Raw genomic sequence first — 26,529 nt, 5'->3', positions numbered from 1 at the left:
ATGGAACTGAGGGTCTACTGGAAATCAAGATGAAAGCAATGCGGGAGGCAAAAAGAAATGGGGATGAGGCTACATAAAAGAATAACTGCAGAGCTACCACTTACAACAGAGATGAGATAAGGGGAAAAGGGGCTTTGGATAGGATCCTTTAGGAGTTGCACGTGAGCTGAACTTAGGCTGCTGTGTATGTATTTCTAAGTAATTCACGGTAACAGCACAATAAATGCTTGTCATCCACTGGCTTACAAAATCAGTCACGAATTGAAGGGAACATAATCTCTATCCTGTTTACACTCAATCACAAATGTATGATGATTATGTTGATACTCTTCTTTTAGGGTTTGGGAAGGAATATAAATCCAGTTTGGGGCTCAGTCTCAGACTGAAGGCAATAAACACTTCATAAGTGTTCAATGGTTAAGTGTTACAATGTTCTCAGCAGTGTGATAAAATCTCCTGCCATAAAACTCCACTCGCCCAGGATGTGAATCATCCCTTTGTCCAGCATATCCTGCCCACCCATTGGTCACTTAGTAGCCAAATCCGTTTTCAGATCGACTGTCGTGGTATCTCAGTGCTTGTGTTCAAGTAGCCCTTATTTTACTTAATAACAGCCCTACGGTACAAGAGTAATGATGCTGACAATTTGGATATGCCAAAGAGAAGCTATAAAGTGTTTCCTCTCAGTGAAAAGGTGGAAGTTCTCCAGTTAATAAGGAAAGAAAAAAATCATATGTGGAGGTTGCCAAGATCTACAGTAAGAACGAATCTTCCGTCCATGAAATTGTGAAGAAGGAAAAAGAAATTTCTGCTAGTTTTGCTGCCACACCACAAACTGTAAAAGATATGGCCACAGTGCCTGATAAGTGCTTAGTTAAGATGGAAAGGCATTAAATTTGTACAGTAAGGTATTCTGAGAGAGAGAGAGAGAGAGAGAGACCACATTCACATAGCTTTTCTTACAATACATTGTTATAATTGTTCCATTATCGTTGTTGTTAATCCTTACTGCACCTAATTTATAAATTAAACTTTATCATTGGTATGTATGTACAGGAAAAGCATGATTTACATAGGGTTCAATACCATCTGCAGTTTCAGGCATCCACTTGGGGTCTTTGGAATACCCCTCGAGGGTAAGGGAGGGGGCTACTGAGCTAACGTGCAGTTCAAGAGCATTCTAATCATGAGTTGTGAAGAAAAGTTGTATAGGTGTGCATGCCAGCCCTCCTGCTTTACAGTCAAGTTCAAAGGAGCCAGAGACAATGTGCATAGTTTTATTTGCACAGGGCCTAGCAAAGCAGGCGGCATAATTAGACACTTGGTGAAGACACTGGATTCTCAGTGGTGGTCGTGGTGATGGTAATAAGCATTGGTGCTGTCAACCCCTCTCAGCAGAAGGTTTCTCCAGCACTACCTTCCTCAAAGCAGGAAAGGGAAAAGGGGAAGAAACAGGTTTCCAGTTTGGGGAACCAAACTCTGACTGAGTTGCTATGGTGACAACAGATAATAAGCATAAATAATCATCAGGTTTGGTTTTCAGGTACAGAGCAAAGAGAAGACCCTCTCTGCCCACATTTTCTCCCGACATATAGTACCACCCTGTCATCTAAGGACACATGCATCTCTGTATGGCGTCAACTGCATGGGGTTTCACTTGTCAGATGATGAATCAATCTACTATTTCAATTTTAAGGGGACCAATATGGGATCAATAATGTTTCTTAATGACAGAAAGAGTCTAAAAGTTAAGACAATTCAAACCAAATCATTTCCTAAAAGAAGGATCTTTCATCGATCATGGTCCATCCTTGCCATTCCCAGTCAGTGAAACCATTTTGTTCAAATTTAAGCAGTAACAAAATAATTTTTAGGGCTAGAAAGGACCTTAAATATAGACTAGTTCAACCCTTTCATCTGAAAAGGTGAGCATACTGAGTCTCACCCAGGTTACAGAGCTCAAACAGGACTTTACCCCACCTCTGCAGTACCTCTCAATCCAGCAGTGGACACATTGAAAAAGAAGTTAGCTTTTTTTTTTTTTTTTTTTTTTTTTTTTGCGGTACGGGGACCTCTCACTGTTGTGGCCTCTCCCGTTGTGGAGCACAGGCTCCGGACGCGCAGGCTCAGCGGTCATGGGTCATGGGCCCAGCCGCTCCGCGGCATGTGGGATCTTCCCGGACCGGGACATGAACCATGTCCCCTGCATCGGCAGGTGGACTCTCAACCACTGCACCACCAGGGAAGCCCGAAGTTAGCATTATAAGTAAGGCTCATGATTTTTTCTAAAGCAGAAAAAGTTGATAGCTTTGTATGAAGAAATTATGCCATCACCTTTCATTTTTTTCCCTTTTTACCAGAGTTGATACTGCAATTTCTCTCTCTACAACCTCACTTGAAATCATTCTCTATGATTTAAGTTTTCTTGAAACGAAAAGTGTACCTTGTGTTAAAGTTGGGGGTGAAAGTTGATTGGACATCCCGTCGTCAAGGAAATCAGTTGTTTCTCTCTCTCTCTCTCTCTCTCACTCACACACACACACACACACACACCCCACCATCACCACCACCATCACCACCACACAATCCACCAGTTAATACAGTGCCATTTAAACTCTTCATCTGACATTTAAAAATTATTTTAAAATACCCAAGGGCTGTACTCTGAAAATCTGTACAGAAGTACTCCAGGGAGGTAATTCCTAGAACTCAAACTCAGGAAGACCTTCTTCTAATTCTGGGGAAGCCACCGTCCTTCTGAGTCAGTGCTGTGTCTCAGAAATGTATGAGACAGTCTCCAAGGTCAATGTCAAGTCAACTGCAGAATGAGACTGTTGGAAAGATAAGTTCTTGAGTACCTATTATGCTTAAAGCAGGAAGCTATGAACTAAAAAAAAAAAAAAAAAAAGTAAGTGAAGACCAAGCTAAAAGGGGTCTTAGAGAGTGAGGTGGAGTGCCCTATTACTAAAAATATGCACCATCTCCCCACTCTTCCATTAGAGGAATACATCTCCCTGCTCCATCAGTGTCAGGCTTGGCCAAGTAACTTGCTTTGGCCTCACTGCATGCAGAGTGTGCTTTCTGCCTTGACTTTGGGTTTGGCCATATAACTTGGTTTGGCCAATAGAATGTTAGCAGAAACTTAAAATGTTGTTGCATTTTGGGGCTTGCTCTCTTGACCCTTTGCCTTCACTGTGAGAAGAGCCTGCCCTGGCTTGCCTGCCATTACAAGGAGGATGAGACAAGTGTGGAGCACAGCTGCCCCAGCTGGGCCTGGCCTAGATGAGCCACCTCCCTAGCTGAACCTGCAGAAGCACCAGGAAGCCCAGCTGAGCTTCCCAGCCAGGCGAGCTTAGATCAGCCAATTCCAGCCAACCCTTAGGCACATGATCAGTAATAACTTACTATGTTTAAATCACTGCATTTTGGAGTAGTTTGTTATCCAGGAATAACAAACTAATCAGAGACCATCTAGTAGAATATCTTCATGTACTACCTTTGCAGTGTTACATAGTAAACCAAAGAGTGATAGCAAACTAAGGAGAACTTGGCCAAAACCATGGATCTCCTGGCATTTCCACAAAGAATACAAGTGAATCCCTTTTAAAAATCAACACTGGGAGAACAAGCATCACGTCGTATGGATAGAAGGGCTCACAAACCACTGGACCCCATTAGGATATACAGTAGGGACACCACAGAACTTTGCTGCACCTAAAAAAGTTATCAGAGACCTGAAAATCTGGAAAAGAGCTACCAAAAATCATCCATCCAGTAGCTGAGGGAAGCTGCCTGAGAAAAGACTAAAATGTCTAGGACTCCAGTGTGGAAGGATGTGTGCTGAGAATCAGTATGATTCAAGTCTGTTAAGTCTTGAATAGGGTAAATGGTCTGATCATGGGTTTGTCAGATTCTCGAATTTTCTTTTTAAGGAAGCATACTCTGAAGCAGAAAGAGGGAAAATACAGGAAAAATAAGGGGAAGGCCTATATTACTTTACATGGCTGAGAATTAGGGTGACCATGTGACCCAGTATATCCAGGTCAGTCTTAGTTTCTGCTGTTAGTTTCTGCTGTTGTCCTGGGGTAATTAGGAATAGCACCCCCTTTAACTTTCAAACGTGTACTGTGTCAGATAATAGATTATATGGGCATAGAGCTGACAGCATATTTTACCCATAGGGTTGAACAAAACGGGTCCAAGTAAGGTTTAGATAAGTTCATGGGGAAGGACTTGCCAAGGGTTGTCAAGGCAAATTAGACTGAGGTGTGGAGGGCCATTGTGTCCTTTGCAGCACACCTTTGGCACAGTGGTGAGAGATGGTCAAGGCACCCAGGGCCTGACTCAGATGGTCAGGGTTTAGAAGCTGGGAAGTGGTGCTCTTCAGGCTAGCACCGTGCACGCTGGGGATGCCTGGGGTCTTCTCTAGGAGCCCTGTCTATACTGCTGGGCACTCGCTTTGTGGATCCTCAAAAGTGATAAACACATGCAACATTCCTATGCTTGTCATTCCTTCCATATCAATTCAACACACACAAATCAAAATATATGGTAGAAGAATGGAGTTTCCCTCTTACCCACTCAGAGGTCCGTATTGCTTTCTGAGCTCCATCTGGCTTTCCCAGAAACCCTGCAGAAAACACAGCACTGTAGTAAGAATCAGATGAAACACCATTTCAAATATTCAAACTAATTCAGAAAGAAAGTCTGGAATAGTGAGAACACAGTTACATAAACAATTAAAAATAATTGAAGTTATATTGTTTTCAAGTACTTTGGAGTATTAGAATAAACTAGTTGCGTGAACAAACAATATTGCCAAGAGAAAGTCTCAGTCAGCTCTGCTTTAACGGACAGAAGAGATCATCTGTACTTATCCTGTTTTTGTATAATTGCTGCTAAAATGTTTGAAAATTGTTTGCTTTCTCAACTATGTCCACATTCTCCTCTGCAATTTGGTTTATATGATTATTATTTGGGGCAAAGCCTCTTTTCACAGCCACTATATGCGTAAACGTCTGCTGAGTGTACCCAAATTATCACAAATTCTGAATTATGATCCAAATTAAATTTTAACTAAAATCAACATATTCAAAGCATAAGAACCTTAGAGTGACTTTATATGTTAGACACACTTTGGGGTGGGAAAGAAGGATTCCTGGAGATATACATGGGGTGGAGGGCCAGAAAATGCTAGACCCATTGTGCTGTAGGGGTGGAGTATGTGTACAGATATACACAGGGGGATGGTGGGGGTGAAGGCTTGGAGATGGCTGGATCCATCGTGTGGTGGGAAAGAAGTAAACATGAAAATATTCTCGGGTTGGGATGGAGCCAGAGGACAGGAAAACGCTCTAGATTTGTGCTGTGGGAATGGAGTGGTCAGGCAGATATACGACGTGTGGGTGAGAGTAGAGAGTTGGGGGGTAGAAGAGGTGGATGCTCTGAATGGAAATCCGTCCCAGGCTCATTAAATCTAGCTACGCCGTCTAAGCTTGCCGTCTATCAGAGAAAGCTCACGTGACTGTAGAAACGGTCAATGAAATAACTATGTTCTAGCAAGAACTTGGCAGGGTTTGCAGCTACAAGGATGACGGGCAGAAAAGGAGCATATGTGGAAATTATCCAGAGACAGGGCACAGCGTTCTTGTCACATCGACGGGGATACAGCTTTCCTCAAAATGTTGAGGCTAAATTAATTACTCGACTGAAGGCAACTGATCATTTCCCCCCAGAAATATGTGACATTTATTTGCTTTAATTTCCTATCTGGTTTGTTGTTCTGTTTTGGTACTTAGAAATGTCTTCACACTTGCTCCAAGGAGCTCATGGGGAGCCTTGAGGAGATGCTGTTTGTGGGCTGAAAGTGTGGCCTGGCCACCCCTGAGCTAGAGAGGAGAGAAGGAGGTGTTTTAAAAAAATGCTGGGAACAGAGAAACAGCAATAAAGAGTGGAAAGGGGTGTTGGACTGAGAAAGGGACAGAAAGGAACAGAAGAGGAACTGAGATGGGAAGGAAGAAGGACAGAAATAGCCTGTTATTTTCTATCTAACGCCGAGGGCCAGCCTTTCCGGGGGCAGGGGTGGGGAAATCCTAAAGAGATCGTAAGGGGACATTATCAGGATTGGCCCCAGTTTCATCCTTCCTGCCTTTGTTTGGCTTAGTGGCTCTTCACATGCAGGATCTGTAGGCTCCTGGTGTTGGGTCTGGTGGCAGCCACCCCAGGAGTTAGCAGAATAAATCATCTGGCTTCTGAGAAAACCCAACGTGAGAAAAAAAAATAACCTTCGAAGATAGAGTCCTGGGCCCCTATCTCCAAATGCCCTCTGGCATTTCCACTTCCATGTTACTTTGCAAATCAAAGGCACCTCCTTAAACCAGCCGACCTCCCGACCTTTGATTTTTGTCAACTCACGGCCATTCTCCCTTGAATCCTCCACAACTAATTGGCCACAAGAGTTACTTACTAATTTTGCACCCGCTGTTCTTCTCTTTCGCTCTCATCTCCACCCGGGCCAAGCCCTCACCACTTCACATCCATACCTCAACAGCAGTTGGATTCTACAGACCTGACCTAAATCTTCCCCCTTGCAGAGAAATCTTCCTCTTCGGTGTCCCCCTCCCCACTTCTATGCACCAGAGATGGGACACGCACAGTTCTTCACTTGCCTTTCTGGACTGTCAGTGATCTAGCCTCTCTCTCTCTCTCTCTCTCTCTCTCTCTCTCACTCACTCACTCACACACACACACACACACAGCGGTGTTCCCTGGCACTCCCCAATCTCCTCTTTCTAGTCCAGGCTGCTTCCCAAGCTGTGCCCTCTTTCTCACATGGTGCAATCACACACGTCATTGCTCCCCACCTGGTGTGTGTGTCCTTGTCTTTGTGTCTATCACTCCTGCAGACTCCCTCCTCCAGGAAGTCCTCCAGGATGACTAGCCCTGACAGAACTCCCTCTCCTCTGAAGGACAACCGCATGCTACCATCTCTACCACCCATGCTAGCGCTAGGGCATGGGCAACTTCTACTTCTTCCACATTCCAGGGCCTGGCACACCTTAGACACTCATTAATTGGGTTTTTGGATGAATGAATGGATGCCAGGACTCAGTATGTATCGATGAGTGATCAGTGAGGGATCATTCTCATCACATAGGAATTGATGCAAGCAGAGGAAGGCTCATCCCATGGCGCCTTCGCACATAGACCTCCCTGGGTGTGGGCGACCTAGACGAGAACAATGCTTTGTGGGTAAAGCTGCACTGGGCTCAGAGCATCTTATGCCGAAAGACAGTGGAAGGCAGCCCTTACCTGGCGGAAAAATGTCAAGTTTCCAATAAAAGGAGAAGCCTTGGGATGTCTGATGCCCAACTTCTCTAGTCTTGAAAATGCTGATGTGGAGTACCTGAGGGGAAAAGCACATTTTCAAAACCAAGACACAGGTTTACATTCACACTTCTGGCCCTGTTAGAAATCAGAATTATTGAGTCCACCAGAAGTAAGGGTAGAGAAAGTTTCCAGTTGACAGCATCTAAGGACTGAAGAGGTGGAGGCCTAGAGGTGAGGGAGTGGCATGAATGGAGCTCAGTAAACTCCTCCTGATAACAGGCTTGAGATCAAGTCATCCTCAGATCTCTCAGCTGGAAGTCCGCTTAGAGATGATGTAGCACAAATGCCCCTTCCCCACCTACAATTTCCGTCAGTAAATTTTTTAAAATTAATTAACTAATTAATGTAGGCTGCGCTGAGTCTTAGTTGAGGTGTGCTGGATCTTCTTTGCGTCATGCGAACTCTTAGTTGCGGCATGTGTGCGGGATCTAGTTCCCCCACCAGGGATCGAACCCGGGCCCCCTGCATTGGGAGCGCGGAGTCTTACCCACTGGACCGCCAGGGAAGTCCCAGTAAATTTTTTTTAAAACTGCACCTTGGGAATTCCCTGGCAGTCCAGTGATTAGGACTCTGCAATTTTACTGCCTAGGGTCTGGGTTCAATCCCTGGTTGGGGAACTAAGATCCCACAAGCCGTGCAGCGTGGGCAACCCCCCCCAAAAAAGCCAACCAAACTGCACCTCTCCCCACTTCAGCTCCTCGGCCTTTAAATCTACCATGAACAATTGTCTTACAAGGCACAGCAAAAAAAGTGACAATGGCAAAAATCAGTTCCCTGTGCAAATATGTGGTTTTCCTTGGTCAAAACTGACCCCTGGACATATCCCTCATCACATTCCATGGCCTAATAGAGAAAAATAAAAAATAGGGATGGAAGGGACACACCATGGAGACAAGACCTCATCAGCAACCACTTACAAACTCTTTATGTCTGTTTTCATGGCCTGAAACCATATGGGGAGCATATTTTCCTTACCCCAAATCAGGAAACGTGGCCCGACAGATTTCTGTGCCACTTTTCAGGAGAAAGCGGCAGTCTGAGAAGTGCAGTGTGGCTGTCAAAACATTGGAATTACTAGGATATTTCAACAGTTTATGGGAACAGAGGGATAACATAGTGAAAGTCAGAATTGGCTTAGAAAAACCTGGACATATGGCTGTAATCCCTAATCAGTCAGCCAATTAGGTCAAAAGTTCAGTTAGTTCAGAAAAATTAATGAGTCAGACTGGGTGTTTAGCATCATGCAAAGATCAGCCAAATCTCAATTTAAGAGCAAGGAAAAATATAGAGAATATTCATATAGCCAGACTTCATAGGAGTACTGGAATTTAAAAAACCCCACTGCTCTAAGACTCACTTATCATTAGAAAGATGGAATGTTTGCTGTAGACTTGGACCTTCCCCTTGGCTGCCTGCTGTCCAATAAGGAGCACTTAAAGTAAGAACATTTCAATGAATACTCAAATAGTCAGGGAAATGACAACAGGTTAACTGTTTTGTGTTATTCTGAGCAAAGCATCTACCTTTAAAGTGGCCACAGGGAGAGCCAAGCCAGGGCAGAAAGGGAAAGCAGGTTCTCCTCCCAGTTTTCCCGAGCAAGGTTTCCACCACATTAGCTGCGTTATTGGGTTTGAATGAATCCCCAGGACATCACATTTAAGTCCACGTTCAAGTGTAATTACAAACCACACTCAAGAGCCATGTGTGAATTACATGGATTAGTCATGCCAACATTCCTCTTCATTAGTGTGTATGCCAAAGGTTGATAGCAGAGTGTGTAAGTTATTCAAGTAGACTATGATGTTTTAAATAACCCCCTTCACGTGTAAGAGGAAAGACCAGAGGAGACTTAGCAGTCCACTTAACACTCCCTTCAACATCCTCAAATCTGGTTTCTAGTTCATTTTTTCACCAGTTTTTGTGAATTATTTTCTAAATGTAATCTCTAATGGGTAGAAAGAAATATGTCGATCTTGGGCCACGTAATTACATCTTAATTTTGTAATTAGATGTCTTGATTGTCTAATTAAAGGACAAGAAGTCTGTGCCTAATTACACATGCTAATTATCATGCAAGCCCATGCCCTAATTATGTAACTCCACTTACAAAAATACCACTGTGTGTCTCTGCACAAAATTCAGACATTTCCAAGCATATGGCATCAGCAGAGAATGTTCTGGACACAACCAGAAACTTCAGTTTGCAGCCTGGAGTCAAGTATAGAACTTAAACGTCTTCAGCTAGGAATTGGCCAAATGTTGCCATCAGTAACTAGAGGCCTTGAACTAAAATCTGCAGGGAGAGATCACTGTCTCCAGACTTCTGAGCAAAATTGCAAAGTGGGTTCCATTTGCTCCCACTTACTTCTCTGCATCCATGTTTCATATTCTCTGGTCCCAGGCTCCTCTCTGTCTCAACAGGCTCCTAAACCAGAATCCATGGACTTCAGGAGTTAGGGGTTGAATTGTGTCAAACCCCCCCCCCCCGCCGCACCCCCGTAAAATAAGTTGAAGTCCTAACCCCCAGTATCTCAGAAAATTACCTTATTTGGAGATAGGGTGGCTGCAAATGTAATTAAAGATGAGGTCATACGGAAGTAGAGTGGACCCCTAATCCATTACGGCTGGTGTCCTCATAAGAGGATGCCATGTGAAACATGGAGACACAGGGAGAATGCCATGTGATGACAAAGGCGGAGATTGGAGCTACATGGCTGCAAGCCAGGAAACGCCAAAGGTTGTCAGCAAACCACTGGAAGCTAGGAAGAGACAAGGAAGGATTGTTCCCTACAGATTTCAGAGGGAACATGGTCCTGCAAAAACCTTGATTTCAGACTTCTGGCTTCCAGAACTGTGAGACAACAAACTCTGGTATTTTCAGCCCAGTTTGTGTTACTTTGTTATGGCAGCTCTAGGAAACTGGTACACCAGGAATACCCATGAATGAGTTTTAGAGAGTCAATGAAAAAATAATTTTTTTAAATGTCTCCTGTTGCCTTAAAAATTGTCATTGTGGGGGGCTTCCCTGGTGGCACAGTGGTTAAGAATCCGCCTGCCAGTGCAGGGGACACGGGTTTGAGCCCCAGGCCGGGAGGATCCCACATGCCGCGGAGAAGCTGAGCCCATGCGCTGCAACTGCTGAGCCTGCGCTCTAGAGCCCGTGTGCCTGGAGCCCGTGTTCTGCAGCAGGAGAGGCCACCGCAATGAGAAGCCCACACACCACAACGAAGAATAGCCCCTGCTCCCCGCAACTGGAGAAAGCCCGCACGCAGCAACGAAGACCCAACACAGCCAAAAATAAATAAATAAATATATTATTTTTTTAATTGTCATTGTGAAAGAAATTTATGTTTTATGTCAAATTGGGCCATTAAGTCCTGAGCCATCAAAAAAGTGCTGGTGGCCTGGGATGCTAGTAAATCAGGTAATATGCAGACATCATGCAGCCAGCATGTTGCGATTTTTAGAACAGCCTCTCTTTGATGGGAACTAATGCAAGTGTGTTCCACAATTATGAACATGAACATCTGTCATTGCTTACATTAAGGATACTTAAGTTGGAAAACGACAACGGAAAGGATGTGTAGTAGCTTCAGATAGCGTCCTCCGGTTTTACTTCTACGACCACAGTCGTCAGTTATCCCTGTAGGATACGAATCCTGCAGTACCAGTGGCACTCCTTCTCCTGTCCGTTCTCAACATACGTGGAACCACATGGGATCATCTTCAACGTAAGAAATTCCCCAGTACTTTGTCTTCCCCAAGACAAAGCCCTTTCTTGATGCATTCAGCAAGAGCGGTCAGCCCATCACTTAGCCCAAGAAGCCACTCATGATAAATTGGGGGACATTTTGATAAATTGTGTATTAAAGAGATGAGCTGATTGAGGTTGGAGCCAAAGTAGAAAAGAGTCAAACGATGGCTTGTCCTCCAAGAGTCCCTCATTGTGTATCTTAAGCAGCGGCCATAGAGGAGTTGGTTTCTCTCTTGTGTGCTTCTGGGAACAGCCAGCTCCTCGGCCCATTCATTATGTCTTCACAATCCCTATCAAAGAATGTCTACTTAGTGAGCTGCTTTTGGAAATTTCAGCGGCTATTTATATTTTTGAAATGGTGAAAGATTCTTTTGGCAAATATCAATTTTCCTGGGACAGAAATCACGGTGTTCCAGGAAGAGGTAAAGCCCGGGAGGTGCGAGGTAACCCACCTGTCCCAACTTTGAAGAAGAGAGTCCCTTTGTCATGGTTACTCTACGCTTGGTGACATGCACGACCATTAAAGGCTTTGCCAGCAATTCTATAAAAGGTTGTGACCACATCAGAAACTTTATTAGACAAGGGCTTAAATGTTTGCCTCTTCAAAAGATTTTAAGACATGGGAGCTGAAGATGAGGTTTGTTAGCTTTCCAGAAGATGAATCTTAAAATGCTTGACAGAAATTTGAGCAAAAAAATATAGAAATATTAGGGAGAAAGCCTACCCTCATTTTATTATAATTATAGTTTTTTCTGAGTGTATTTTTTATATATCTGAGATCCTATTCTCTATAATTTTTTTCTGTTTCTCTATATTTCCACTTTTTCCATTTACCATAAGGAAAAAAATCTCCATGTTATGAATCCTTTATGAATACTATTTTTATGGCTATATATTCCTCTTGTGGACATATCATAATTTACTAAACTATTTTTATTGTTACATATTTAGGGTGCTTTCAATTTTTTAGTTGATTTAAGTTACGCCACAACAATAAACATCTCTATGCGTCAAGCTCTTCTGGCACTTTACACATGAAGCTTATCCAGATCTGAAATCCCTGAGTCACTGGTTTTAAACACTGGCATGCAATGCCAAATTGCTTTCCAGAGAGTTTGTCCCAGTTAGTCTCAGTGTCAGTGTATCCATTTCACCAAACACTCTCATAAAGTTTTTCCAAATTTTGTAGACACATCAGTATATCTCAATGTCTGCATTTTTTTTTTCATTCCGAGAGAGAGAACATTTTTTGCCATCCCTTGTCCTCCAGCTTAAAAAATATTTCCCAACCTTGAAATTACTCTTTCTTTTTCCCCTTTATTCCCACCACAGTTTATCTAGGTGGCAGGCAGGATTGTGCTACACCAATTGGTTAAAGAATTAGTTGGGAAATGAGCAGTCATCAATAGGTGACTGTGAGTTGACTCCAAGCACACATTTGGGCAGGGAGAGGAGGATTAGCAGATGAATTCTGAACAGACTTTCTTTAGAAAATAACTAGCTACAGTCTTGTTAGTTGACTTTAAGTTCTGTTTCCTTCTTCCTTGCCCCATTCTTCCCCTACAACGACAATTAAAGAAACTATATAGAAATTGCTTCAGTCATGCCTCAAGACAGGAGTTCTTGGAAATAGAGTTTCCATATGAGGTCTTCTCAGTTCCCCTTTTAGCACCTCATCTTTCTTTTCACATCCTCATCTTCATGTTCAGTGCCCTCTCTTGACCTTGCTCTCAGGGCTGGAAACTATGTAGTGTACATTCATTCATGTGTCAGTTAGTAGCAGTTAGGTTAGCTCCTAAGATATATCCTGCAAACCAGAATGTTCATTAACTAATTTATAAGAGTAGGTGTCCTTTTCCAGGAACAAGAAACGGATGTATCTACTCAGAACACCTCCTTTTCAGGTACTTGAGAAGCCAAATCAATCATCAGAGGATGATGTGTTAAGCCAGGTTCTACAGTAAGAGGTGGCCCATCAGAACAGATAAGTCATTGAGACCCTGGGAAAAATAATCTTGCCCCACAGCTGAGTGCACCTCTATAAAGGGTTGGCAAAGAGACAGTGTGCTTGCTGCACCACCCCTCTCTGCCCAGTGATTTATAATGCTGCCTCCATCATACACCTCCGTAAGACAGGTGCTTGAGTCTATTCTGATCCATTTGTCTGACTTATGCCAATGCCTCACTATTATAACTCTATTACGCCTTTTTATGTAGAGAGTATATAGTATAGAGAAAGTATATCTTACTTTCTCATATTAATTTTAGAATCAGTCTAGTTTGATGAAAAATCCTGTTGGAATTTTTATTGGAATTGCATTAAATTTATCAATTAGTACCAATGTTATTACAACACTGAGTCTTCTCATCTGTGTATATGTTATATCTCTCCATTGATTCATTCTCTGTCTTAGTAACGTTTTGTAATTTTACTCACAGAGAGTATCTTTTTGCTGTTTACATATATTGGTTATTTTTATTGCTCATGTGTAGGAACACCATTTGTTTTTTTATGCCCATCTTGTAATCATGATCCTGCTAAACTTTCTTATTAGTTCTTCTGGTTTACATGTGGATTCTCTTTGATATCTTATGCTCACAATTCTATTTTATGCAAATAATATCAGTTCTCTTTTTTTTTCTAATCCTTTTGTCTCACTTTTCATTTTCTTATCACATTGGCTGCGACCTTTAGTACAGTGTTTAAAAGATACAACAAGAGAGAACATCTTTTTCTTATTTCTGACTCTATGGGGATGTATCTAATGTTTGTTTGTGGGGTTTTTTTGCCATACGTGGACCTCTCACTGCTGTGGCCTCTCCCATTGCGGAGCACAGGCTCCGGACGCGCAGGCTCAGCGGCCATGGCTCACGGGCCCAGCCGCTCCACGGCGTGTGGGATCTTCCCAGACCGGGGCACAAACCCGTGTCCCCTGCATCGGCAGGTGGACTCTCAACCACTGCGCCACCAGGGAAGCCCCTAATGTTTTAAAATTAAGATTTTACTGTAGATTTTTAACAGATAGCCCTTATTGGGTTAAGGACTTTTCTTCCATTCCTAGTTTTCTTGGAAAAGATTTCCTTGATTAGTCTTGCTATAGGTTTGTCTATTTAATCTTTTCAAAGCACCAACTTTTTACTTTTGTTGATCATTTGTAGTTTTCTCTCTTTTGCTGTTGTCTAGTTCATTATTTTATGCTCATTTTTTATTATGATCTTCCTACTATTTTCTTTGGCTTTAGTATTTGTTTTGTGTGTGTGTGTGTGTGTATGTGTTTTCTTTTAGCTTCTTTTTTTAAAAAATAAATTTATTTATTTATTTTTGCTGGGCGTGGGCTTTCTCTAGTTGTGGCGAGCGGGGGCTGCTCTTCATGGCGGTGTGTGGGCTTCTCATTACAGTGGTTTCTCTTGTTGTGGAGCACGGGCTTTAGGTGCGCGGGCTTCAGTAGTTGTGGCACGCAGACTCAGTAGTTATAGCTCGCAGGCTCTAGAGCGCAGGCTCGGTCGTTGTGGCGCACGGGCTTAGTTGCTCCGCGGCAGGTAGGATCTTCCTGGACCAGGGCTTGAACCCATGTCCTCTGCATTGGCAGGCGGATTCTTAACCACTGCGCCACCAGGGAAGTCCCTCCTTTAGCTTCTTAACATTTTGGCTCACTTATTTTCAATATTATTTTGTTTTTAATAAATGCTTTTAAGGATATAAATCTCCCTTTTATTACTTCTTTAGCTGCATCCCACACATTTTGAAATGTAGTACTTTAGTTGTCTGATAGTTTCATTCTAATAGGAGACTTCTGAATATAAAATGTGCTGTAAGATGCACAGAAGCAAAACTCAGTGGGACGGCTATTTTGGAGTTGAAACACTTTCCCGTTGCTTTTCAATCCTGTCCATCTCTATCCATGAAATTAAGTAACAGTCATTTATAATTTGTTCCCAAAGACCCAGAAAAGGAGACTTCTTATAATCTTCACTCCCCTGGGGAAGAAAAGGAGGACTACTGTGCAGTTCTTTCCCCAGTAAGAACCATAAAAACAGTCATTGTAGTTAGTAGTCTGACAACAACTTTGTCACAGCCCAAGAAAAATACATTTATATAGACAAAGAGAGGTATATAATTATTATTATAATTTATAATAATTTTTAATCTTTCTTATGTACCGGGGACAGTGCCAAGAACTTTTTATACATTGTCTTGTATGAGCCTGCCAACAATTATATAGAGGTAGAAATAAATATTCTTCTCATATTACTGATTAGGAAATTAATACTTAAGGAGATTAATTAGTGTGCCCAAGGTGGCAGTGCTGCTAAGTGATTGAGTCAGAGTTGTCACATTTCAAACAGGTGCTGTGTGAACTCCACTAACCTGTTTCTTTCTGTCCTCTAAGCTAAGATGTTGTTGATAAACCACTGCGTGAGAACATGGCAGAGAATATACTGAGAACAAAGGCAGGTTTCTTAGAAACCAAAGGTATAATAATAACAGATACTAATTAACTGATGACCATGATGAGAGAGAAAGAGAGCCTTTGTCTTTCTAAAGCCAATGGCTTCACTTCTGCTTTTACTCAGAATTCTCAACTGTTTCTTCTTTCTGTTGCATCAATTTCTCCCTCTCTACTGGATCACTGCTATCAGCATACAAACATATTCTAGTGTCTTCCATCCATGGAAAAAAGCAAACTACTTTGATTCCAGCCATTGCCTTAGTTTTCTTTTTTCTTCCCAGTAAAATCCCTTAAAAGCATTATCTAGACATGTTCTCTTCCCTTCTATAGCCATCGTCTCTTCATCTTCCCAGGTAAGCTTCTGCACCTACCACTTCACCAGAACTGCCCTTGTCAAAATCAGCCATGGTTTTGATCTTGTCAATCCAGTAATTTCTTGCCAGTTGTTTTTCTTTTTTACTAGCTTCTCAGCAGCATTTTGACACAGATGAACATTTCCTTCTTCCTGAAACATTCTCTTTTCTTGGCTTCATAACATCACTCCTCAGGGGCTGATCCTCAGAGGAGTCTTTTCTGGCTCCTTTCCTTCTGTTAGTCCCATCACTTTCAACACCATCTATATGTCAGTAACTTCCATATTTCTATCTCTAGCTCCATTCTCTCCACTGAGCTCGTCTTTATCCAGACACCACCTTGGCTGCACACTTTTGATGTGTATTAGGCATTTTAAACTTAACATACCTAAATCTGAACCCAATTTTCCCCCTAAAGCTCTTTCTCCTCTTTCATCTCTGTATCACTGTTACAACCACAACCCACCAATTGCTCAAGCCAGAAACCTTTGAGACATGGTAGAGTGTGTAATTATTTGGAATATGACAATCCCTCCCAGTTGGAGGATTATACATCTCTACCCTGTTTACATAAGGCTGATCACGTGACTTTCTTTGACCAACTGAGTATGAAAAGACACCATGTGTCTTATGTCCAAGCAGAAGCTTTGAGAGCAACACATGATGAGCCATTTGTCCTTTTCCCTCTGCCATGAGGCCAGTAGTCTCCCAGCTGAGAGCTGTTCCCTAAGCCTGGGCTCTGCAATGAAGATGATGAGGAGTAAAGAAGGAAGTGGTCCATGAAGACATTTAGCATGACCAAGAAATAAATATGTGGGCTTTCCTGGTGGCGCAGTGGTTGAGAGTCCGCCTGCCGATGCAGGGGACACAGGTTCGTGCCCCGGTCTGGGAAGATCCCACATGCCGTGGAGCGGCTGGGCCCGTGAGCCATGGCCGCTGAGCCTGCGCGTCCGGAGCCTGTGCTCCGCAACGGGAGAGGCCACAACAGTGAGAGGCCCGCGTACCGCAAAAAAAAAAAGAAAAAAGAAAGAAATATTTGTTGATGTAAATCACTGAGATTTGTTGAGTGCATGAAGGGAATCTGTTATTACCCAGGCAGAACTTACTTGAAGCTGACTGATATTAGACATGCTTAATTCTTCTCTTTTATTTTTCATACTTTACATACGATCTATCAGCAAATACATTTAGCTCCATCTTCCAATTAGCTCCGTCTCCATATCTGCCCACTTCTCTCCACCTCTTCTACTTCTATCCTGGTACAAGCCCATAAGGAGGGTTATTTGCCAGTGTCTTGCATATGCAGTTATCCACCGATCCATCAAATTTGCTTCTGGGAATTTGTTCTACACATATACGTGAACATAAATATGTACAGGGGTATTTATTTTAGCGTGTTTATAACAGCAAAAGATTGGAAACAACCTACATGCCCATCTGTTTGGGACTGTTTAAATAAATTATGATGCATCCATTCATAGTATACTATGCAACGAAGATGGAAAGCCATCAAGATACAATATTACATGAAAATAGTAAGATGCAGAAAATTGAGTTTAGCATGTTTCCATTTATGTAAAAAAATGGGGAGAGAAAAATAACTATTTGTATAAGCTTGTATGTTTACTAAAAATATCTCTATAAGTCTAAATAAGAAGTTAATTGCAGAGGTTACCAGTTGTACAGATGGAACTGTGGGGATGTGGATGGGGCAGGAAGGAGATGTTTAGTTTGATGTTTTAGTACGGAAATGCAAAAGTAGGCAAAATAGTAAAATGAATTCCCAGGTACCTACCACTCTCTTTAACAATTATCAACTTGTGACCAACCTCGTTTCAGCTTTACTCCCCCCGCAACTCATGCCCAGATTTTTCTGAAGCAAATCCATGACATCAAATCATTCCAACTGTAAATATTTCCGTGCCCTTTACTAAAATATAAGGACTCTTTCAAAAAATAACCACAGTATCATTATCACAATTCAAAATAAAAATAGTTCCTTAGTATCCTCAAATATCTAGTCAATGTTTAAATTTCCCCAATTGTCTCACAACTTTTCTTTACAGTATGTTTGTTGAGTGAGGATCTAAATAAGGGCCATATGTTCGTAATTGGGTCAGATGCCTCTGAAGTATGTTTAAGTCTCTAAATTCTCCTTCCAATCCCACCCCGCCCCCATTTTTCCCTATGCATTTTTACACAACAAAACCAGGTGGTGCTCGTAGGGTTTCCCACAGTCTGAATTCTGCTGGTTGCTTCCCATGGTGTAGATTAACCCGTTCTTTAGTCCTAGTAGCTGAATCTAAACCATTGGTTCCCGAATTTGTCTGAAGCTGGAGGAGCTTCAAAGACTTCTGATGCCTGTGTCCCATCCGCTCCACACCCCCCTCACGCCCCACCCCCAGGTGGTGACTTCACTGCCTAAGGTGTGACTTGGGCTTTGGCATCTTAAAAAGATCCTCAGGTGTTTCCAATGTTCAGCCAAGTTTGAAAACCACTGATCCAGAGGCTTTTTCTGCAAGACTTCTCCACAGGAGGTTCACAATCTACTTGTCTCTTTTATTATGAACTTAGCAGCTGTGAGGATTACCACCTAAATCTATTCATTCACCAGGGGCTGCAAAGTGGTGATATTTCTTCATTTATTAGCTAGAATTATTCTGAATTTACCCTCCTCTGCTAAGGACAGTTCACATAAGAAAAGTAGGATCAGGCTTCCCTGGTGGCGCAGTGGTTGAGAGTCCGCTTGCCGATGCAGGGGACACGGGTTCATGCCCCGGTCTGGGAAGATCCCACATGCCACGGAGCGGCTAGGCCCGTGAGCCATGGCTGCTGGGCCTGCACGTCCGGAGCCTGTGCTCCGCAACGGGAGAGGCCACAACAGTGAGAGGCCCGCGTACAGCAAAAAAATAAAAAAGAAAAAAAAGAAAAGTAGGATCAATGCTTGATTCTTTCCTTTTATTGTTAGTTTTCAAAATAATGAGTTGATTCCATAACATCTTACATTGGGTACACATGCTATTTTTGTATCATTATGAACTCATCAATTTAAACATACTTGATGTGTTTTGATCCATTGCAATGGTTATTTTTTTCGTCAGATTGTGCCATCTTTGGATAGTGGGAGCATGTGTAAGTTTGTTCCCGAGTACTTTTTGGGAGAACAGCTTCCCCACTCTCTGAATGACAAGTTGTTCCAGGTACATCTTGTACATTTCTTGCCCCAGACCTGAATCAGCCATTATCCCGAGAAACTCTGTTTCCTTTTAGTGGAAAATGATATCTAGGGACCATAACAGGAAGAAGACTTTCCACTGTATTTCTTGGTAATACTTCATGATATCATGTTTGAGATTTCAGCCATGTGGATGCCTATTCAAAAACTTTAATAGATTTTGAAACTTGTGAATTGAATCCTTTGTAATTAGAATGATTTTAAATGTATTAGTGGCACATTACATAAAAGATCAATATGGTGAATCCTATCAGAAAGTTAAGGAATTGTTTCAGTAAATTAATCTTTCCCAACTGCATTCGTTACCTATTGTTGCTCTAACAAATAACCCCACACTTGGTGGTTTAAAATAACACAATGTGGGCTTCCCTGGTGGCGCAGTGGTTGAGAGTCCGCCTGCCGATGCAGGGGACACGGGTTCGTGCCCCGGTCTGGGAAGATCCCACATGCCGCGGAGCGGCTGGGCCCGTGAGCCATGACCGTTGAGCCTGCGCGTCCGGAGCCTGTGCTCCGCAACGGGAGAGGCCACAACAGTGAGAGGCCCACATACCGCAAAAAAATAATAATAATAAAATAAAATAAAATAACACAATGTATTATCTTGCAGTTCTGGGGGCCAAAAGTCCGAAATCAGTCTCACTAGTCTGAAGTTGAGGTGTCAGCAGGGCTGGTTCTTTCTGGAGGCTCCAGGAGAGTATCCGTTGTTCGCATCCTTAGCTTATGGCCACATCACTCCAATCTCTTCTGCTTCCAGGGGTCACATCAACTCCTCTGACTCCTACTGTCTCCCTCTTATAAAGACCCTTGTGATTACACTTAGGGTCCACCCAGGTAATTCAGGCGACTCTCCCGATCTCAAGACCCTTAACCACATCTTCAGAGTCCCTTTTGCCGTATAAAGTGGCATTCACAGGTCCTGAAGATTAGGATGTTTGGAGGCCATTATTCGGCTACCGCACCAGCTTGTACTGTATATAGATGTTGACTATATTTTGGAGTGTGTTTGGAAAGAAGTGTCTGGGGTGGAGACCATGAGGTTATCAGGGCTTCCTGTTTAGAGAGAACTGATGACCCAGCTGCAGAGGGGTGGGGAGCAGGCCCGCCCAGAGCTTGCAAGGCACTCAGCCTCTGCCTCAGGCGCCACCGAACCAGGCTTCGGGTGCCCTACCACCTAACCAGCAGACAGATAAGTATTTTACAGAAAAGCCTACACTTTTTTTTTTTTTTTTTTTTTTTTTTTGTGGTACGCGGGCCTCTCACTGTTGTGGCCTCTCCCGTTGCGGAGCACAGGCTCCGGACATGCAGGCTCATTGGCCATGGCTCACGGGCCTAGCCGCTCCACGGCATGTGGGATCTTCCCGGACCGGGGCACGAACCCGTGTCCCCTGCATCAGCAGGCGGACTCTCAACCACTGCACCACCAGGGAAGCCCAAGCCTACACTTTAAAAACAATAAAGTCACCCCATTGTTGGTTACTATAGTGCATAGAGTTAACTAACTTTTCCATTTTTATCCCAACTTTTCAGTCAGTTGAGTCAATAAATCTCAATTGGTGTTAAGAGGTTAATCTTCTAAATTCAGTCATTTGTACAACATCTTTACAATTTTTGCCATATCTGCAAATCACCTAGGCTAGCACTTGCTTCCCACTTCCCTTTAAATAAACTTAAATAAAAGGAAACTTTATGTCATGACCATAAATGAAAACCATTACCACCTCCATAAAGAAAGACTAACAGTAAAAATAAACACTTTACAATGGGAAATTTTAAAGCCCGGGAAATCCCTAGAATGATCTCACTGGCCACACAAGGATGGTCCAGAAGGGCACTTCCAGGAAGACGGGGCCCTCGAGGCTGGTCCAAATAGGCCACATTTTAAGATGTGCTCTGTCTAGGTTGCCCTGGCTCAGCTCGTAGTCTAACACCGCGGCCAGAGAACGATGAAGGAAACTCAGTCCTTTTTTAGAGCACACGTGGAGAATCAGTTCTAATGAAACTTGTTGTCCTGTATTTCATCTCTCAGAACCTAAGAGAACTGGTCTGCATTTGACGTTGGATTTATTCCAAACTACGATAGCAGTTTACCCTCACGAAGGGGAATAGTCCTAGGAATGACATCCTTCATCACTGTTAGGGCTAATGGTAACCGACATGTTACAAGTGACACGTTACAAGAATCATCAGGTGGACACGCGTGTCTCCTACAAGCCAGGCATGTGCTGGGCGCCAGGGAAGCTGCAGGAACATGGCACTTACAGCCTAGTAGACCCGACACACGTTCAATGGCTAATGCCAAGCAGTCAATTAAGCATTTACATGATGATCCTTGCAGCGAAGAAGCATCATGTGTCAGAGGATGTGCCAGCTGAAGTGTGGGGTTTTTTTTGGTTTTTTTTTTCGGTATGCGGGCCTCTCACTGTTGTGGTCTCTCCCGTTGCAGAGCACAGGCTCCGGACGCGCAGGCTCAGCGGCCATGGCTCACGGGCCCAGCCGTTCCGCGGCATGTGGGATCTTCCCAGACCGGGGCACGAACCCGTGTCCCCTGCATCGGCAGGCGGACTCTCAACCACTGCACCACCAGGGAAGCCCCTGAAGTGTGTTTTGATCACTTAAGGGCACTTCCTCTGTCCAACTATTGGATGGTACATATTTGTTGAACTGGAAAAAAATGGCAAATGGTACTTATGCTTATTATTTTCCCCCAAGGCTAGTTTTCAAAAAACAGGGACCTCCAAAGCAGGCCAATTTCCAAAAGTCCATTAAACTGAGGATAGAGGTGTGAAAGCTGGCACAGTAAAGAAGAACTGTGTCACCCATAGCCGGTGAAGGTGCTGGAAGAGGCTGCTGCTTTGAGGGGGTGGTGTCCAAGGAGACCCCTGAGAAGAGCAAGCTCTGGGGGTTCCTGTGGAGGAAGCGCTGGGCACCTGCCTTAACACTGAGTGAGGTCTGCTTTCTAAGGTGTGCCTTCCGGTGCCCAGCCCGACCCAAGAAAACTAGCTGACACCTTCTAGGACCGAAGGCAGCAAGTGGCGCAGGAGACGCAAGAGGGAGGGTATATGGGGATATATGTATACATATAGCTGATTCACTTTGTTTTACAGCAGAAACTAACACACCATTGTAAAGCAACTATACTTCAATAAAGATGTAAAAAAAAAGAAGGGAGAGGACCTCAGACCCGCCTCTGCCTTAGTTTCCCATTTCTCTGCCACTTCTCACAGAAGGGTTCTGGAAGACGCCTTGCCCTTTCATGCCAGTGAGAATTAAAGGAGAAGAATGATGAAGATAGCACAGGGCTTCCCTGGTGGCGCAGTGGTTGAGAGTCCGCCTGCTGATGCCAGGAACACGGGTTCGTGCCCCGGTCCGGGAAGATCCCACATGCCGCGGAGCGGCTGGGCCTGTGAGCCGTGGCCGCTGAGCCTGCGCGTCCGGAGCCTGTGCTCCGCAACGGGAGAGGCCACAGCAGTGAGAGGCCCGCGTACCCCAAAAAAAAAAAGATAGCACAGAAAGTAGTTTCACGATACAAATACACACGAGACTCGTCTTTCTATTTTAAAAATAGAGCAGTTGAATTATGTGACAAGACCAGTTAGGTGTCTGATATTTATGGAACACTTCTGGATTTTTTTAAGTATTGGTTATTTGACTGAATTTAACTAGACTGAGTTCCCCCTTCCCCCCACGAGAAAAACCAATGACATATATAAATGCAGCAAAAAATCTTCCCCAAAACCTCTCTTCTAGGTGGGGAGAGGAAAAAAAAAGAGTCATAGCTTAGTGCATTAAAAAATATATTTATATTGGGATTCACATATATACACTATTGATACTACGTATAAAATAGATAACTAATGAGAACCTACTGTATAGCACAGGGAACTCTACTCAGTGCTCTGTGGTGACCTGAATGGGAAGGAAATCCAAAAAGGAGGGGATATATGTATATGTATAGCTGATTCACTTTGCTGTACAGTAGAAATTAACACAACGTTGTAAAGCAACTATACTCCAATAAAAATTAAATGAGAAAAAAATACTTATAGTAAATATTTTTAAAATAAAATATATTTTAATTTATTATAATATATTTAAATTTACAAATTTAATTTTCTATGTTTATATATTTTTAAATGAAAACCTGCCTCTTTTATTTAGGCCTTGAATTCCTCATGTGTCAGGGGACTGTCAGCTCAGACGCAGCATCCTACAGAAGCCCCTGCCTCATCCCACTTGTCCCAGAAGCTGGAGGATTTGGCTCTTGTGAGGGAAAAAGCAAGCCAAAGGATTTCTTACCAACTCCCTTCAAGCAAGAATTTTGCTTCTGTGAATGCTTCTGTGTTCCTCCAACGCTGAGTCCTGCCCAGGAGAATGAGGTTCTCAACCGAGAACCACGGGCAGCTTCTGGGTTCTAGAGACGCAAGTCACCCAAGATGCATTTTTGCGGAGCTGGAAAAATAACTAGGTCGTCCCAGATCAGCAGGAACGTCGCCGTGAGACATTTTAAAAGCCTCTCACTCCTCCCTGACAGGTAAGGGTCCAGGCCAAAGCCTGAGTTCCTTTCTATCTCTTCATCTGCCAATTAGTAGACTGGGCCTCACTGGTAATCCCGCTCTCAGGGTAATGGCTTGTTTAAGTAATTGATGATGTTTGTTCTCACCGGGGAATCTTAGCACATCAAAAGATGTTGAGAAAGCCAAAATCACCTAGAGTCTGAGTTAATCACTGTGTCAAGCACAACAAAGGCTGTCTCCGTTTGCTAATAATCCCAAATGAGGTATCAACCCTCAGTTAAATAAGGAAACGATGGTGTCTTTAATTAATGTTTTAAAGAGCTCTGACTTGCTTTTTCACTCCCTTTATTTTTATGAGAATGTCGGGAAACGTGTGCAGAGCTGGTATCTTCCAAACTTCTCAAGTGCAGGAAGGGCGGGAGAGCTTCCCTGAAGTTCATGGGACGGGATCTGAGGGCTTTAGTGGAGCACAAGGTCAGTGTGTGTGGCTGTACCTAGCTCCGAGGAAGTTCATCCCGGTGTGTGCCTCCACGTGAGCCCTAGTACTTCCCCCTGCTCCGGGCTTGGCCCCCGAACACGGCCCTCCTTCCCCCGCGTCGCTGCCTCAGCCTTTCTGGACAGCACCTCAGAGCCCAGCTGCCCTCCAGCTGCCTTTCGGATCCCAATTGTCTCTCGTAAGGCTCTTCCCAGGAGGCTGAAGCTTCGCCAGCTTCCCGACAGGCCCTCACGCCCTTGCATCCTCCTCCGTCGTCTCCCAGAGCCCCAGGCCGGATCACGCAAGCAGGTCAGAGCCCTGGGACCTGCGTGTCCAGAATGGAAGGCTGGACTTGGTGGTGTGTTGGTCTGAGCCCAGCTGCACAGTCTTTAAAAGGACTTGGACAACCTTAAGGCTACTTGGAAAGCCAATGAGTAGATGGGGGGGATGGGGTCTGGAAGTGGCTCATCTCAGGTCAGCGATACTTAGTGTGGGTACCGTACAAAGGGTAAGACACATCTGACCCTCAGAGACTGCATCCTATGGAAAACAAATGGGCCGTGGGGAGGTTTCCCTTGGACTTGGGGAAGCCCTGATAACTGCCTTCCGTGTGCTTCTTATCTTTCCTAATAACTCCTAATGGCTTCTAAACTGCCTTTTTTTTTTTTTTTCTTTTTTTTTTTGGCGGTACGCGGGCCTCTCACTGTTGTGGCCTTTCCCGTTGCGGAGCACACGCTCCGGACGCGCAGGCTCAGCGGCCATGGCTCACGGGCCCAGCCACTCCGCGGCATGTGGGATCTTCCCGGACCGGGGCACGAACCCGTGTCCCCTGCATCGGCGGGCGGACTCTCAACCACTGCGCCACCAGGGAAGCCCAACTGTGCCATTTTTGACTCTTCCCATCAAACCTCATCTGCAATCAATCACCTTCAAACCACTTCTCTAGTGAGTTCTCCTTACTTCTGACTGGCACTGCCCTATTTCAGGCCATCACTGTCTGTCCCTTGGGCATGGACTCAATAGAGTCCTGAATTGGCCTCCCAATCTCCAGTTTCTTCCCTCATCCACCAGTCTGCCATCCATGCTAGTGCCAGAAGAATCTTGCTAACATGCACATCTGACCATGTTGTGGACCGGTTCAGAATTCTTCATTGGCTCCCTGTCACTTTTAGACCAACGCTAAACTCCTTTATTTGGCGCATAAGACCTTTGATGATCTGGCCCCAGCCCAGCTGCTCAGCCTCACTCCAAGTGATCTCTGCCCTCAAGCAGTCTTTCATGACTTGGACATTGCTAGTTATACCGACTTGCTTCACCCTTCCAGGCTCTCACCCATGCTCTTCTCCAGGGCCAGGATTAAGGTGACACAAGAGAGGCATCTAGGATGCAAAATTTAAGGAGGCACTCACTCCCAGGGATGTGCAGGTGCTGACCCTGCTCCTACACGACCCTGGGAGTGAGTGCCTCCTTAAATCTTGTGTCCCAGATGCCTGCTTACCTCACCCTGCTCCCAGCGCACTCTTCTCTGCCCGGTGTACCCAGCCTTTTTCTTGACCTGGCAAGTCCTGAATTCAAGTCTCTGCTTGAGGGATGCCTCCTCCAGGAGCTCACCCAAGATTATCCTGGGCACACAGAGACCTTCTCCTTGGCCACTGGTTCCCTCATGGTAGGGGGATTGCAGACAAAGAACAGGAGAACTTGGTGTATTGTTTGTAGGAATATAATCCTGCCTAAGCTCATTATTTACTGTACCTGGTTCTGTGTCCATCATGTGGGCTTAGTCATCTGTAGTTAATCCTTTTGTTTTTATGAAGTCCTTAAAGAACCCTTTAGATGTTGTGAAAGAGAGACATCTGCCTTGAGTGAACCCCAAAGGACAATTACATGTGAGCCCAGAGAGGGCAGAGGGGGCTGCTTTTGCCCCTATATCCTGCATAATAGTAGCAAACAGTTACAGACTATTTCCCAGGGACCAGGAGCTGTTCTAAGTGCTTCACACATTAACTCATTTACTCCTCTCCACACTCTGTGTGGGAGGTGCTATTATGATCATCTTCGTTTTGCAGGTGGGAAAACTGAGGCTCAGCGAGATTAAGTCACTCGCCCAAGGCTGTACAGCTAGTAAGTACAGGAGCTGACGTTCAAACCCAGGCTGTCTGGCTCTGAGTCTGTGCCCTTAGCTAGTAGCCTCTGTGTCTCTTGTTTTACATTTGCAGAGCAGCAAATTGCCTAGAACTCGACCAGTCTACAAGACAGGGGGTGTGGGAAGCTTTGCTCACTTCTGTGGAGTAAGGACTCTGATGCCTCTGTGAAAAGACAGATGCCATTCACGGGACTCTTTTACCCCCTGGAGTCAAA

General features: G+C 44.1%; 2 protein-coding genes across 3 annotated transcripts in view; one reads left to right on the top strand and one right to left on the bottom strand.

Moving 5' to 3' along the window:
* The window catches only part of TBXAS1 (thromboxane A synthase 1), a 153,361-nt gene that overhangs the window by 109,698 nt on the left and 17,134 nt on the right, over positions 1-26,529 (bottom strand). For both annotated transcript variants that reach the window (XM_082631982.1, XM_082631981.1), the window contains exons 2-3: positions 7,312-7,405; positions 4,578-4,630 (exon numbers count right to left, since the gene is read on the bottom strand). In XM_082631982.1, coding sequence (XP_082488108.1) covers positions 4,578-4,630; positions 7,312-7,405 — 147 coding nt within the window. The remainder of the gene's footprint in view (positions 1-4,577; positions 4,631-7,311; positions 7,406-26,529) is intronic.
* The window catches only part of HIPK2 (homeodomain interacting protein kinase 2), a 248,820-nt gene continuing 245,800 nt past the window's right edge, over positions 23,510-26,529 (top strand). The window contains exon 1 of the mRNA XM_082631980.1: positions 23,510-23,713. The gene's annotated coding sequence lies outside the window, so the exon portion shown is untranslated. The remainder of the gene's footprint in view (positions 23,714-26,529) is intronic.

Source organism: Mesoplodon mirus, assembly GCF_964341445.2.
Source record: "Mesoplodon mirus genome assembly, chromosome: 9".
NCBI classification, from domain to species: Eukaryota; Metazoa; Chordata; class Mammalia; order Artiodactyla; family Ziphiidae; genus Mesoplodon; species Mesoplodon mirus.
This window is presented reverse-complemented; position numbering and strand designations above follow the sequence as displayed.